Genomic DNA, 13,153 nt, shown 5'->3' on the forward strand with positions numbered 1-13,153 from the left:
GAGGAATAATCCTATCTGAGTAACTTATCGATAGATGCCATATGGGCAAGTAAGCAAAATGGCCTGAGTTAGAGAGGCAATTGAAGATGTGGATTGAAGAGCCTAGGGCCAATGGAATTCCTGAGTCCACAAAGATGGTACAGCAGGAGGCCAGGAGAATTGCTGATGAACATGAAGTTACTGATTTCAAAGGAGGACACAATTGCTGCTTCAGGTTCATGAAACAGAATGGACTAAGCATTCATCCATGCACCAGACTTGCCCAAAAGATGCCTGAAAGCTATGATCAGAAGGTCCTTGAATTTCATGATTAATAAAAATTAAGTTCAACAACTTCATGTAATACATTTTTTTCAAATTTTGGGCCCCTAATATGTATGGGTGTCTATAGAAGTACATAAGATACATACATACATATAATGTTTATGGACATTCAGAAGTCTCTTGAATATACTTAGAAAATTACATTTGGATTTCAAGAATTCAGATCATTTATGACAGAAGACTATGGATTTTATAAATTTATGTTTGAAAATTAGTTTGTCTATACAAAATACCTAAAAGGCATCTGAGTCCTGTTCTCCCCTTAACACTAGATGGAATTGTTCTATTTAAACATTTGTTTGATACCTAATTTATTTAGATCTTCTAAACACCTTTTTTTGAATAGGTAATGTCACTTTAAGAACACAAATTATGGCTTAAAAATAATTTAGTTCATAAAAAGAACTTGTTATCAAAACATGACACAAGCTATCTTTACTGTACTGTATTTGAAAATAAATTGGGAAACATGTTCTCTGGAAACCTGGACATGCATTTTGCTACAGCCATAAACACATCCTGATAGTCACTGGTATTGATGGTAACCATATGGAGAATTGCACTGTTTATTATAAGCATTGGGACTGAGTGTCAGACTCAATCTCTTGGAACTGTAAATTTGAATTGATGATGATTTCTTTGGTAAAGGTAAAAGTGTTGATGTTGAAAGATCTGCAAAGGCATTAATGGAATTCCCCTAATCCAGTTCCCCATCTATTCTGCTTCTCCCATTTGGATGGATACTTACCATTTATTAGATCAAAAGTCTAGCTATTTTAGCTCCTGAAAAATGTAGTTATGATGAATGAATCAACAATTTTGTAATATTATATACCAGTGGAAAGTTGATCTATGATCCTCAGAATGTTTACCAAGAGTGCCTCTCCTACCCACTCACAGTAAAACCCTTTGATCAAAGATGAATCTGGAATTCAAGATAATTCTGCAGCCCTGAAACTACAGTGAAGCAAATATAAGAATTAAATAAATTTTTTTTTTGTAAATAGCCTAAGTGTGATTCTGACCATCATAGTAACTTATCAGTAACAGTCAGGATACAGAATAAGCCCTTTTAACCACCTGAGGTCATATTTCTGCTTTATTCTGCACCCCCCCAGGATAGGTTTTCTCTAAGACTAAGCAGTTCTTGAGTATGTTGCTGCACCCCAAGATCAAGTCCCAGAAACTGAGAAAGATGCTAAGAGAAAAGCAGGGTAAGTATTTTTAAAGTATTTTTAATCCATGGTATGTGGTTTCATTAATCTTATTCCTATGCTTTGCATCAACCCATGTATAATATGAACAAAAATGTACATATATTTTCCATACAATCTAGGAGCAGGGGAAGGCTAAATTCCCAGGGGAGTTTGTGTGTGTGTGTGTGTGTGTGTGTGTGTGTGTAGGCATTCATGCTATGTAGAATATCCATCTGAGAAAATATTCTGCTACAGGCAGTTTAAGAATATTTAGAGATACTTTCCCATCAAAGGTGACAATGTTCTCTCTACAGGACAGACTATAAAAGAAAACTGCAAGACGCTATGCACCAGCTTTATCTTCATTGCCCAAATGTGGACCTTAAGCCTACAGTGACCGTAGATAGTTAAAACTTGTGTTTAAACTATACTTAAATGTTAGATGTTTTATCCATTAGATATTACAAGTACTAGGTCTACTGTCAACCTGGATTTATCCAAGATAAAATTTTAATATGCTGTCCATTATCTGCAACGGATTGATATTCCCTTGAATTATCATATCATTAATGAAATGTCAGATCTGCCTTGTCCAGTGAACCAAAAGAACCCCAATAGTATTTAGGGCTATATGAATGTCTATTAGCTAGGCAGCTAGATGACTCAATGGGTAGGATACTAGACCTGAGTTAGGAAGACCCAAACTCAAATCCACTCTTAGATATTTATTTGATATGTAACCCTGGACAAGCCACTTAACCTCTGTCTGCCTCAGTTTTCTCATCTGTAAAATGGAAAGGATAATAGCACCTCCAGGCCAGCTAGGTGGCTCAGTGAATAGAGCACTGGTCCTGGAGTAAGGAGGACCTGAGTTCAAATTCAGTCTCAGACACTTAATAATTAACTGTGTGCCTTTGGGTGAGTCACTTAACCCCACTGCCTTTCAAAAAAATATTTTTAAAGTACCTCCTTCCCAGAGTTTTGTGGACAAAATGAGATATTTCTAAAGTGTTTCACAAAACTTAAAATGTTAAATAACATAAGTTAATGCTGTTAAGACTTTATTGTATCCTTTCTGAGTCTATACATCATGGATCCTCATCTTAAACTGTAGACCTCTTCCTATTCTTGAGAAGTCATCTAGCCTATCATCATTCCATGAGTTTGGCCCCAAAGACCTTTGAGTTCTTGGACTGATAACACCTTTTATCACTTTCATTCACCAATTGTTAAAGACCTATCTTTGACCAGCTTCTGGGGTTTTAAGGCTTCAGTTCTTGCAGAAGAGAATTAGAGAATCCTGCTTTACTCCATATTCCTGAACATTAAACACATTCTATGGACTAGATGTACTAGTTAGTAATGGGGCATCTATGACTTAATAGAATAGTAATGCTCTCCCTATGTCCTGAATCTCCTGACATCTTTTGAGATAATCATGATGACTTCAAACCAGCAGGAAATGCTATTCAAGCTAGCTCTCAGGAAGCTTGGAGGGTAGAAAATATTCACATGATTATCTTTGTCATTATGTTAGTTCTTGGGGATTTACTTGGTCATTACTACCTCCTCCTAGGAACTAACATGATTAATCCCTCCCAAAAATGTGAAATATGCATTGTCATCTTTGACCTGTGCGTTACTAGGAATGTGAATGTCATACTCATGGGTTATAGATCTTCATGTCCAGGATTTCTTGTGCTCCTAAAACACACTAAACATCCCCCCTGCCACACACACACACAATACCTCCCACATACAATTGAGGAATATGAAATCAGGGTACTTGGCCTTTCTTACTGTTGTACTTCTAGAGAACTTACCATTATTGTAAAAAACTTATACTAATTATTAATAACCTGAAGTAACTGATGGAGATTTTGCTACCTCTAGGTGCAACAATGAAAAACTCATTCTATTTACTTGTGTAATTTTTTAAATAATCCATTATCTATTAATATTTTCCCTGAATACTCTGGAGGAATATCACTATTCTGCAGTTTGCCTTAGATTATCCATCCAGTGATTTTAGAAACAGAACTTTTGATTCATTAATTTCCCCAAATTCTATGTATCACTCTTCCATAGTTTGATTCCACTCCTCCCATCATTTTATTGTTGTTCCAAGATTATAAAAAGTTTTACTTTGTTCCAATTTTTGAAAGATTTTAGCATTTAAATTAGACTGGAATTTATGGTGGATCTCTCTCAAATGTTGCATATTAATCAATAAAGGAAATATGCCTTGGCGATGCTATATAAAAAGACAGGTGCTTATTTATTCAGTGTGGGAGGAGTTCAGTAAGAGAGTATTACTTTGCCCACACTATTGTCCTCTTAAAAATGTATTTTATTTTTAACCCATGCAATAAAACAAGCATTTACATAACATGGTATAATAAAAATGATGGTTGCACATGAAACTGCAAAACTATTATATACAATTTGCTATTTCTTTTAAATGTAATAAAATTATCATATAAATTTCTATTTTTCTATTCCCCCCCCTAGAAATGACTATCTTTACATACAAATTGTATATATATGTATACATTGTAAAATTAATCTATTTATCAGTTCTTTCCTCTGGATGTAGAAGTCCTTTACCCACACTTCCCTCCACTAGAAGGAGAATTCTTCTACAGTATAAATTCTGGAGAAGAAAGAAGTCTTCTTTGTAGCTACAAGACTAAAGCTATGTCATGAAGGACATATTTTCATTTAGCTAACCCAACCTGAAATCTCTATAGTTGCTCACACAGTGCAAAGGAAAGGTACATAAAGATTATTAGGAACATTCTTAGTATCCTTAACTTTGGTTGGTATTAGTAGTGATGGGCTGGGGAAGGAGAAGTTGAAAGAATCTAATGAATTATTGAGTATTTTGGTATTTGTTCATAGGTACCATTAAATCCTTTAAGGCTTAGACATTTTCTGTGAAGGAGGAAAACAAAGACTGTCCCATGCCCAATATTAATGTTATAGATTAAAATACCTATGTGGAATTGAGAATCCTATTACATATATTTGAAGAAACTTAGGCAAAACCATATCTGAGCTTTAATTAAAAGATTTTCTTGGATTAACTATGAATGGAATGAAAAAATATAAAGGAGTGTCCCAGTCTTTAAGGGATAAAAATCCAAGGTCATGTAAACCCAGAATTCCTGGAGCAATGGTATGACAGTTACAGTGAAAAAACATCAAAAGTCTTTTCCACTAAGAACAGCAGAAAAGCTGTGCTATTTACTCTTTTCATCATTACTGAAATACTTTTAGGAATGGTAGTTATAGTAATAAGGCACACAAAGAAAGAAATAAAAATATGCATATAAGCAAAAAAGTAATAAGTTACATATGAAGCTGACATGATTGTTTAGATAATTCAACAAAAATATTAATTGAGGATTCAACAAAAATATTGAGATATTGGTTTCAGAAAGATAAAATGATACAAGATTATATCACACACAAAAATCAACATTCCTAGCTATCATTAACCAAAAAAAATGGGTAAAAATTTCCTTCTATAAACATGACAAAAATACTGTGGAATTAACCTAACTAGAAAACCATGAGACTTAGCTAAAAAAAAAACTATAAACTATAAATATATGTAAGAAAGGGGGAAAATTTATATAATTGAAGAAACAATCAGCATATATTGGTTTGGTTGAATCAGTAATGTAAGGAAAACCTTATTACTTAAAATTAATTTTACTAGATTTTATTTAATTGCCATATTAAAATAACAAATGACTTATTTCATAAAGTTAAAAAGTGATAAAATACACATAGAATAGTAAGACATGAATAATATGGGGGAATTACAAAAGAGAAAAAAGTCAAAGTGAAACTTGTATTGCCAATTCTTTCACTTTTTTATTTTCACAAGTCAATGAGGTTAAATGACTTGCCCAAGGTCACACAGCTAGGTAATTATTAAGTGTCTGACTCTGGATTTGAACTCAGATCATCCTGACTCTAAGGCTGGTGCTCTATACACTGTTCCACTGAACTGCCCCCCATTGCCAATTCTCAAATTAAACATTAGATAACTCAGAATTAGAACAAAGAATATATAATAAACTACAATTTAAGAAATGTGAGACATCAAAATATTAGAAGAGAGAGGCACTATTCAATTAAAAACTTTCAAATGATAGCAGTAGAGTGAAAATGGAATTAGAGAAACCTCATCATATATTGTAATATATTTTATTTTATTTTTTTTTAATTTTCTTTAAGGCAATGGGGTTAATTGACTTATCCAAGGTCACACAGCTAGGCAATTATTAAGTGTCTGAGGTCAGATGCTCCTGACTCCAGGACTGGTGCTCTGTCCACTGTGCCACCTAGTTGCCCCCTGTAATATATTTTAAATGAACAAATAAGGTAAAACTAAATATTTATAATAATAGCTGACAATAACGTAGTACTAAAAAGTTTGCAAATAACTTTACATATTATTTCCTTTTTGCCTCACCAACAGCCTATAAAGTAGGATGCACTGAGTTTTATAGATCTCCAATTTTATAGATCAGGAAATTGATAATAATAGCATGATATCACTCAAAGAAGTGTTCCTTGAGTAACCTTATTCTTGATCTCCATTTGGGAGAAGTCATTTTTTTTCAACACACAGGTCCACAAAAACTGTGGCCTAGCCTGTGTGCTGTCAAAAATGACAAAAGTTTCTGGGTTCTTGATATTGTCAACAACGCTGTCATAAGTATCCATGGTTCTTGAATCTAATGGAGGAGAAATGTAGGATGGATTGCCCTTACAGAAGGAACCTACGACCACTTCAGCCTCAAACACACAGATCAAGCAGTCAGAGTCAGAGTTCCTTCTGAGATTGTCTACCAAGTTTTTGAGGTTCCTTCTGAAGTAGATACCATCACCATATTGGAGATCTAATGGAAGAAAACAAATAAACAAAAACAAAAAACAGTGAGAGCTGGGAAGGTGAGTTGCAGCTGAAAAAACACATTTCTTATTTGAATATTAGATATATGTCAATACCAGTAATCCAACAATTTCCTTCTCCCCATCTTTGACTCTTTCTAGCTTTAGTCAAACACACTCCCTCAAAATAAACCAGAGCAACATGAAATCTGACACAGATAATCAAAAAAAGTACAATTTAACTTGTTAATGTTTGATATGAATCACTTGGTAAATGGGCCAATTTTTACTTCCCTGGTAATATTATAAGTTAATTCATTAATTCCCATCAAGAGAACTTAAATGTCATCTACTCTATCATTGTAATGGTGAGGAAACTGAGCTTCAGAGAGAGGCAAGTCACTTTCTATTGTTGTTGTTTGTCCTTTGTTCTTAAAGATGAAGACATAAGAGGGGGTGATATCATGACATGTAAGTAAATTGGATGTAGATGAGGGGGCACTGTGCAAAAATCACCAACCTCACTTTATCCTCTGGAGTCTTCTGGATCCAGTGACTAGATTACATAGTTAGTAAATAGATAGAATCAAGATTTTGAACCTAGATTAGGTACAAAAAGTGGGGGTGGAAGAAGTTGATAAGAGAGACAAAAAAGAATGGGATTCAAGATAAAAAGTTTTATTCAGATAAAGGTAACCTGTTACTAGTAGGTTATTATTATTATTAAGGTGGTGGAAGGTATTGGATTCCTAAGTAGATAATTGAGCAAGGTTTGGAAAGCACTTTATATGCATGATCTCATTTGATCTTTACCTTGTGCCAGCAAGGCAGATGTTATTATTTTGCTTATTTGACAAATGAGGAAGTTGAGACTTAGAAAACTTAAGTGATACAGTTGATAGAGTGCTGGACTTGGATGAGGAAGATCTGAGTTAAAATCCTTCCTCTGAAGTTTACTAGTTATGTGATTCTAAGGAAATCAATGTAATAATCAATAATTTCATTAAAAATAAATGGCAAAAATGAGGAAAATATGCCAAAATTTTGTGGATATGGCCAAAACAGGAGTTGGGGGGACTTTATATCTCTAAGCATTTTCATAAAAACAGAAAGAGTGAGTCAACAAATTAGGAATGCAATTAGAAATCAACAACAACAACAAATTAAATACCAAAATAGCAATCTTGAAAAATCAAAGGAGAGATTAATAAAATTGAAAAAATTCACCAAAACACTGAAATGAAACTAGAACTTTTAAAAAAAAAGTCAATAAAATAGATAAGCCATTAGCTAACAATTTTAAAAAAAGAAAGGGGAAAACTAAATTGCTATTCTCAAAAATACAAAAGGTATATTCATAAGCAAGGAAGAAGAAATAAAGAAATTATTTGAAGAATTTTGACCAATTATATTCAATAAAACTTACAAGCTAAATAAAATGAATGAATATTTACAAAAATATAAATTGTTCAGATTATAGAACAGGAAATAGAGGATCTAAATAACCTTTAAAGACAAAAATTGAATAAGACATCAATGAATTTCCCAAGGGAAAATAAAACAGGACTAGATGGATTTATCAGTGAATTCTGTCAAACATTTAAAGAACAATAAATTGCAATACTATGTAAACTCTTTTTTAAAAAGTAGGCAAAGAAGGAGTCCTGCCAAATTTCTTTTATGATACGAATATAGTCTAAACATCTAAATTAGGGAAGAGTCAAAAGGAGAGACTATATGTCATCACCTCTAAGGAATATCAAAGCAAAAATTTTTGAATAAAACATTGGTAAGGAGACCAAAAAAACCTATGATAAAGATTTTATTCCAGAAATACATAGTTAGTTAATTATTGGGAAACTATAAACATAATTGATCACATTAATAACAAAAACAACAAAATCATGATTACATCAATAGACACAGAAAAGGCTTTAAACAAATTCCAACACCCATTCCTGTTTAAAAAACACTGGTAATCAATAAGAAACAATTAATAACTTCAGTAAAGTTGCAAAATATATAATAAACTCACACAAATCATCAGCATTTCTATTAAAAAAATATCCAGGAGGAAGAGATAGAAAGAGAAATTCCCTTTAAAATAAACTGAATAAAAATAATAATATAAACTGAATAAAATACTTGAGACTATAAGTCAAAACACACTCAGAAACTATATGAACATAATTACAAAGTTCTCTTTACATAAATAAAAGCATATCCAAATAATTAGAGAAATAGTAATTGCTTATGGGTCAACGAAGTCAATATAATAAAAATGACAAGACCACCAAAATTGATTTACATATTTAGTGATTATTCATCAATCTATCAAAGAATACAGAGCTAGAAAGAATTCATCAGCTAAATAAAATTCATCTAGAAGAACAAAAGGTCAAGAATATCAAGAGAATTACTGTACTAGATCTCAAAATGTACTATAAAACTATAATGATCAAAACATTTTGATACAAGGTGAAAAATAAAGAGGTTGATCAGTAGAACAGATAAGGTACAAAATATACAAAAGTAATTGAGCACGGTTGCTTAATGAATTCAAAGATCCCAGTTAATCTTTTTTTTTTTTGCAAGGCAAATGGGGTTAAGTGGCTTGCCCAAGGCCACACAGCTAGGTAATTATTAAGCATCTGAGACCGGATTTGAACTCAGGTACTCCTGACTCCAGGGACGGTGCTTTATCCACTGCGCCACCTAGCCTCCCCGATCCCAGTTAATCTATAAAAACTCCTGGGAAAGGGGGTGGCTAGGTGGCGCAGTGGATAAAGCACCGGCCCTGGAGTCAGGAGTACCTGGGTTCAAATCCCGTCTCAGACGCTTAATAATTACCTAGCTGTGTGGCCTTGGGCAAGCCACTTAACCCCATTGCCTAGCAAAAAACTAAAAAAAAAAAACTCCTGGGAAAATTGAAAAGTGATCTAACAGAAAGTAGATATGAAGAAAAAATATTTCATACCATATCCCAAGACAAACTCCAAATGGGTACATGATTTAGATATGAAGGGCAACATAAACAAATTAGAAAAACATGGAAGAAATTACTTTCAGATCTATGCACAGAGGAAGAGTTTATGACCAAAAAAATAAGGTAGAAAGTTTCAGAAGAAATAAAATGGGCTATTTTTGAATACCAAAAATTAAAAAAAAATTTACACAAACAAAGCTAGTGCAAGCTAAAGTTAGAAGAGGAAAAAATTGGGAGGAGATATGAATCTTTGTAGCAAATTTCTCTGATAAAGTTGTTTCTAAGATTTATCACAAATTGATTCTAATTATAAGAATAAGAGCCATTCTCTGATAAATGGAAATAAGATGAATAGGCAATTTTAAGAAGAAGAAATATCAATTGTCATAGGAAAAATGTTTCAAATCACTGATTAACTAGAGAAATGCAAATTAAAACAACCCTCAGGTCCTCACACCCATCAGACTGGAAAAGTTAACAAAAGAAACAAGCCCACTGGGAGTTCTAGGAAACATACATTAATGTACTATCCCTGGAACTGTGAAATGGTCATTATTCTGGACATTTGGGACTATGCCCCCAAAGCTCTTAAACTATACTTTTATTTTGACTTACCAATTTTGCTATTAGATCTAAACCTCAAGGTGAATAAAGAAATAAGAAAAAGATTAACATGTATAAAAATATCTATAGCCACTCTTTTCATAATGTGGCAAAGAACTGGAAACTGAGGGGATGCCTGTTATCTGGGAAATGGTTGCACAATGGTATATCAATGTGAAGCAATAATATTGTGCTGTGAGAAATGATGAAAGAATAATTTCAGAGAAACCTAGAAAGACTTGAATGGAAAGATGCAGCATGAAGTGAGGAGAATCGTGAAGAACAATTTATACAATGACTATATTGTAATGACAATAGGGAAACAATGAATTTTGAAAGGTTTAGGCAGTATTATTAACATGTTTACCACCTTGAGAGAGAGCAGTGATGGACTCAGGAGAATATTGAAGTAAATTGGGGCAGGGAAAAAGGATAGCATGGATCATGTAGGAATTTGTTTCTCTTGTCTGAAATTTTTTTCAGATTTTATCAATTTTATTTGCATTTTTGGTACCTATCAGAATATTACACAATTACTTTTTCTTATTTTCTGACCTGCAAACAGATACCTTAAATGTAATTTTTTTCAAAATTATGAAATTGGGTGCATGCAAACAGTTATAACATGCGACAGTTACTCATGACAAGTAATTCACAAAGTTTAACTACATATTTTTAATAAGTTTTGTTTTTCTTGCTTTCTCAATAGGTGGAAGAGGGAGAGAATTTGGAATTAAAAACTGCATATTTAATAAGTTAACTATTGTTATAATTAGGATGATAAACTTAAAAAAACCTCCCTTTGGAGGAATAGAAACTGTCCCAAGTAGCTTAATTTTATTCTTCTCTAGTTGCTGTGAAAAGTAGGCATTCTACTTGGAGACAGAGAGGGGAAAAAGAGTCAATGTACAGAAGACCTTATTTATATTCTAAGCATGCACACACACACACACACACACACACACACACACACACACAAGAAAGAAAGCAAATGAAATTAAAATTTTGAGAAGCTATTAGCAAAAAAAAAAAGATATTAAAAGAAAATGTTGGTACAATAATTTGCTAAGTGATTTTGCATCCTATCCTCCAAAGTCCTTTTGCTGCAACAGGATCAAAGGAACCCTATACAAGGAGATCAATGTCTAAGTAATTGCTGAGATCCCTCTAGCTTGCCAGTTCCCCCAATGGGCAGGAATAGCATCACAAAAAGGAGTGAGACCTACCAGGAGGCAAGGAATATATCCTTTGGAAGCCAGTTCGGACTACAAAGTTGCAGAACTGTTGTGGAACTTCCTGGTATAGCATGAGACTCTGGCTCCCATTTCCTTTTTTACTCTCAATCATCTTCTTCCTCTCGTCAAAAGTAACCCAAAGATGGGGATTGTCGATTGACTCAACCTGTTAGCCAAAGAAATGAAACAAACTGACTGAAGGGATGAGTGGTCAGCATGGTTGCAGGTTTTATCCTGAATCCCTCAAAAAAAAAAAAAGACTACCAGGCAGGGGTTTTTTTTTTTCACTCCAGTTGCATTAAATGTCAAATTAATGTCAGATTGGTCCTTTGGTCAGTAATCAATTCTTAGCCTAGCTTCCAAGAGTTCCTGGAGGACAGACAGCAACTATTATTTTTTCCCTGCTTCCTAAGTACTTAGTACAGTTCCTCACCTATGGTAGGTATTTCATAAATGCTTGTCGAATTAAATTATTGAAGCCTTAAAGTCCTTCTCCTACTCTCACCATCAACCTCTAGCTCATTTCCATTCACTGAAATGAACAAAGACACTAGGCCAGATCACTTCTGCTTGGTTCCACTCCTTGTCCTTTGAGATTCCCATTTGCTTTACCCCTGCTCCAACCTATTCTCTACCCTAACACATAAACATATACATACACACATGCACACAGTTTAGCTCTCTAATCCCCTCCTAAGTGAATAATTTTACTATTGGCATTAGGAGCTAAGCTTAAATAAAAAAAAGTAAGTGAATTAAATCAAATGAATGTGATTAGTGAGAACCTTCTTGATATCCCCTTCACTTGAGTTATGGTTGTTACCTTTTGCACTTCCAAACCCACTTTTTCAAATGCTTTCTTCTTTTCCTGGAGTTCTTTATTCTTTGAAAATTCCAGTCTAGTCAAATTTCCTTGTGAGTGGATATAAAATGGGCATACTAGATGGAAGAAAAACAATATTTGAAATATTGACTGTTCTATGAAAAGATTAAACACTCAAAATCCAGATCTTACTGGTTTAAATCAACCAAAGCCCAAATTGAACCATTCCCCCTATTTAAAATGGGTATCAAGTTACATGTCTTGAAAAGTAGTATGGGATAGTGAGAAAAGCAGTGCAATCAAAAATAAAAGGAAAAGAACCAAAATATTCAAAATAGCACTTTTTGCCGTTAGCAAAAAGCTAGAAATAAAGAAGAGGGGGAATAGTTAAAAAAATTGTAAATGAATGTAATGAATGCAGCATTAAGGAATATAGAGAACAATTAAAATGGATGCTTGGTGGGAAACAGAGCAAATATGAAAGTACTTAACCAGTCAAGATGTAGATCATAAGAAATTGTTCTTAAAGTATGATTTCTTGCAGCCCACCAGGTCTGTCAACAACCATGGACAGAATTGCTGTTTACATGAACTACTTAACATCTGAGTGGTAGTGCAGTCATCGAGTGCAGTCATCTAGCACTGGGGTGTGTTAAATTAAACTGCTCCTTTCCTTGACCCCAGAACTTTCATTACCTTTTTTTTTTTTGGCAAGGCAACTGGGTTTAGTGATTTGCCCAAGGTCACATGGCTAGGTAAGAAGTGTCTGAGGCTAGATTTGAACTCAGATCTTTCTGACTCCAAGGCCAGTGCTCTATCCACCATGCCACCTAGCTGCCTCTTTAATTAACTTTTAAGTAATTTCATGACATTCCAATTCTGTGATATGAATTTGATTTATGAATGAGTAGTTCCTATACCATTTTAGGAATTGACATAGAAAGAGTAATGACCTCTTCTATGGGATTTGGTGTTGCTAGAATTCAGGTCTTAGATGAAGCAAGCATTTCTTTTTTTTGTTTGTTTGTTTGGGTTTTTTTGCAAGGCAATTGGATTAAATGACTTGCCCAAGGTCAGG

The 13,153-nt window shown here is 33.7% G+C and overlaps 1 protein-coding gene across 1 annotated transcript in view; it reads right to left on the bottom strand.

Annotated features, from left to right (window-relative positions):
* Positions 1 to 5,134: 5,134 nt before the first annotated feature.
* Positions 5,135 to 13,153, bottom strand: part of PARP9 (poly(ADP-ribose) polymerase family member 9) — a 45,485-nt gene continuing 37,466 nt past the window's right edge. The window contains exons 8-10 of the mRNA XM_074214660.1: positions 12,076 to 12,191; positions 11,244 to 11,418; positions 5,135 to 6,436 (exon numbers count right to left, since the gene is read on the bottom strand). Coding sequence (XP_074070761.1) covers positions 6,093 to 6,436; positions 11,244 to 11,418; positions 12,076 to 12,191 — 635 coding nt within the window. The 3' untranslated portion in view covers positions 5,135 to 6,092. The remainder of the gene's footprint in view (positions 6,437 to 11,243; positions 11,419 to 12,075; positions 12,192 to 13,153) is intronic.

Source organism: Macrotis lagotis, chromosome 1 (assembly GCF_037893015.1).
Source record: "Macrotis lagotis isolate mMagLag1 chromosome 1, bilby.v1.9.chrom.fasta, whole genome shotgun sequence".
NCBI classification, from domain to species: Eukaryota; Metazoa; Chordata; class Mammalia; order Peramelemorphia; family Peramelidae; genus Macrotis; species Macrotis lagotis.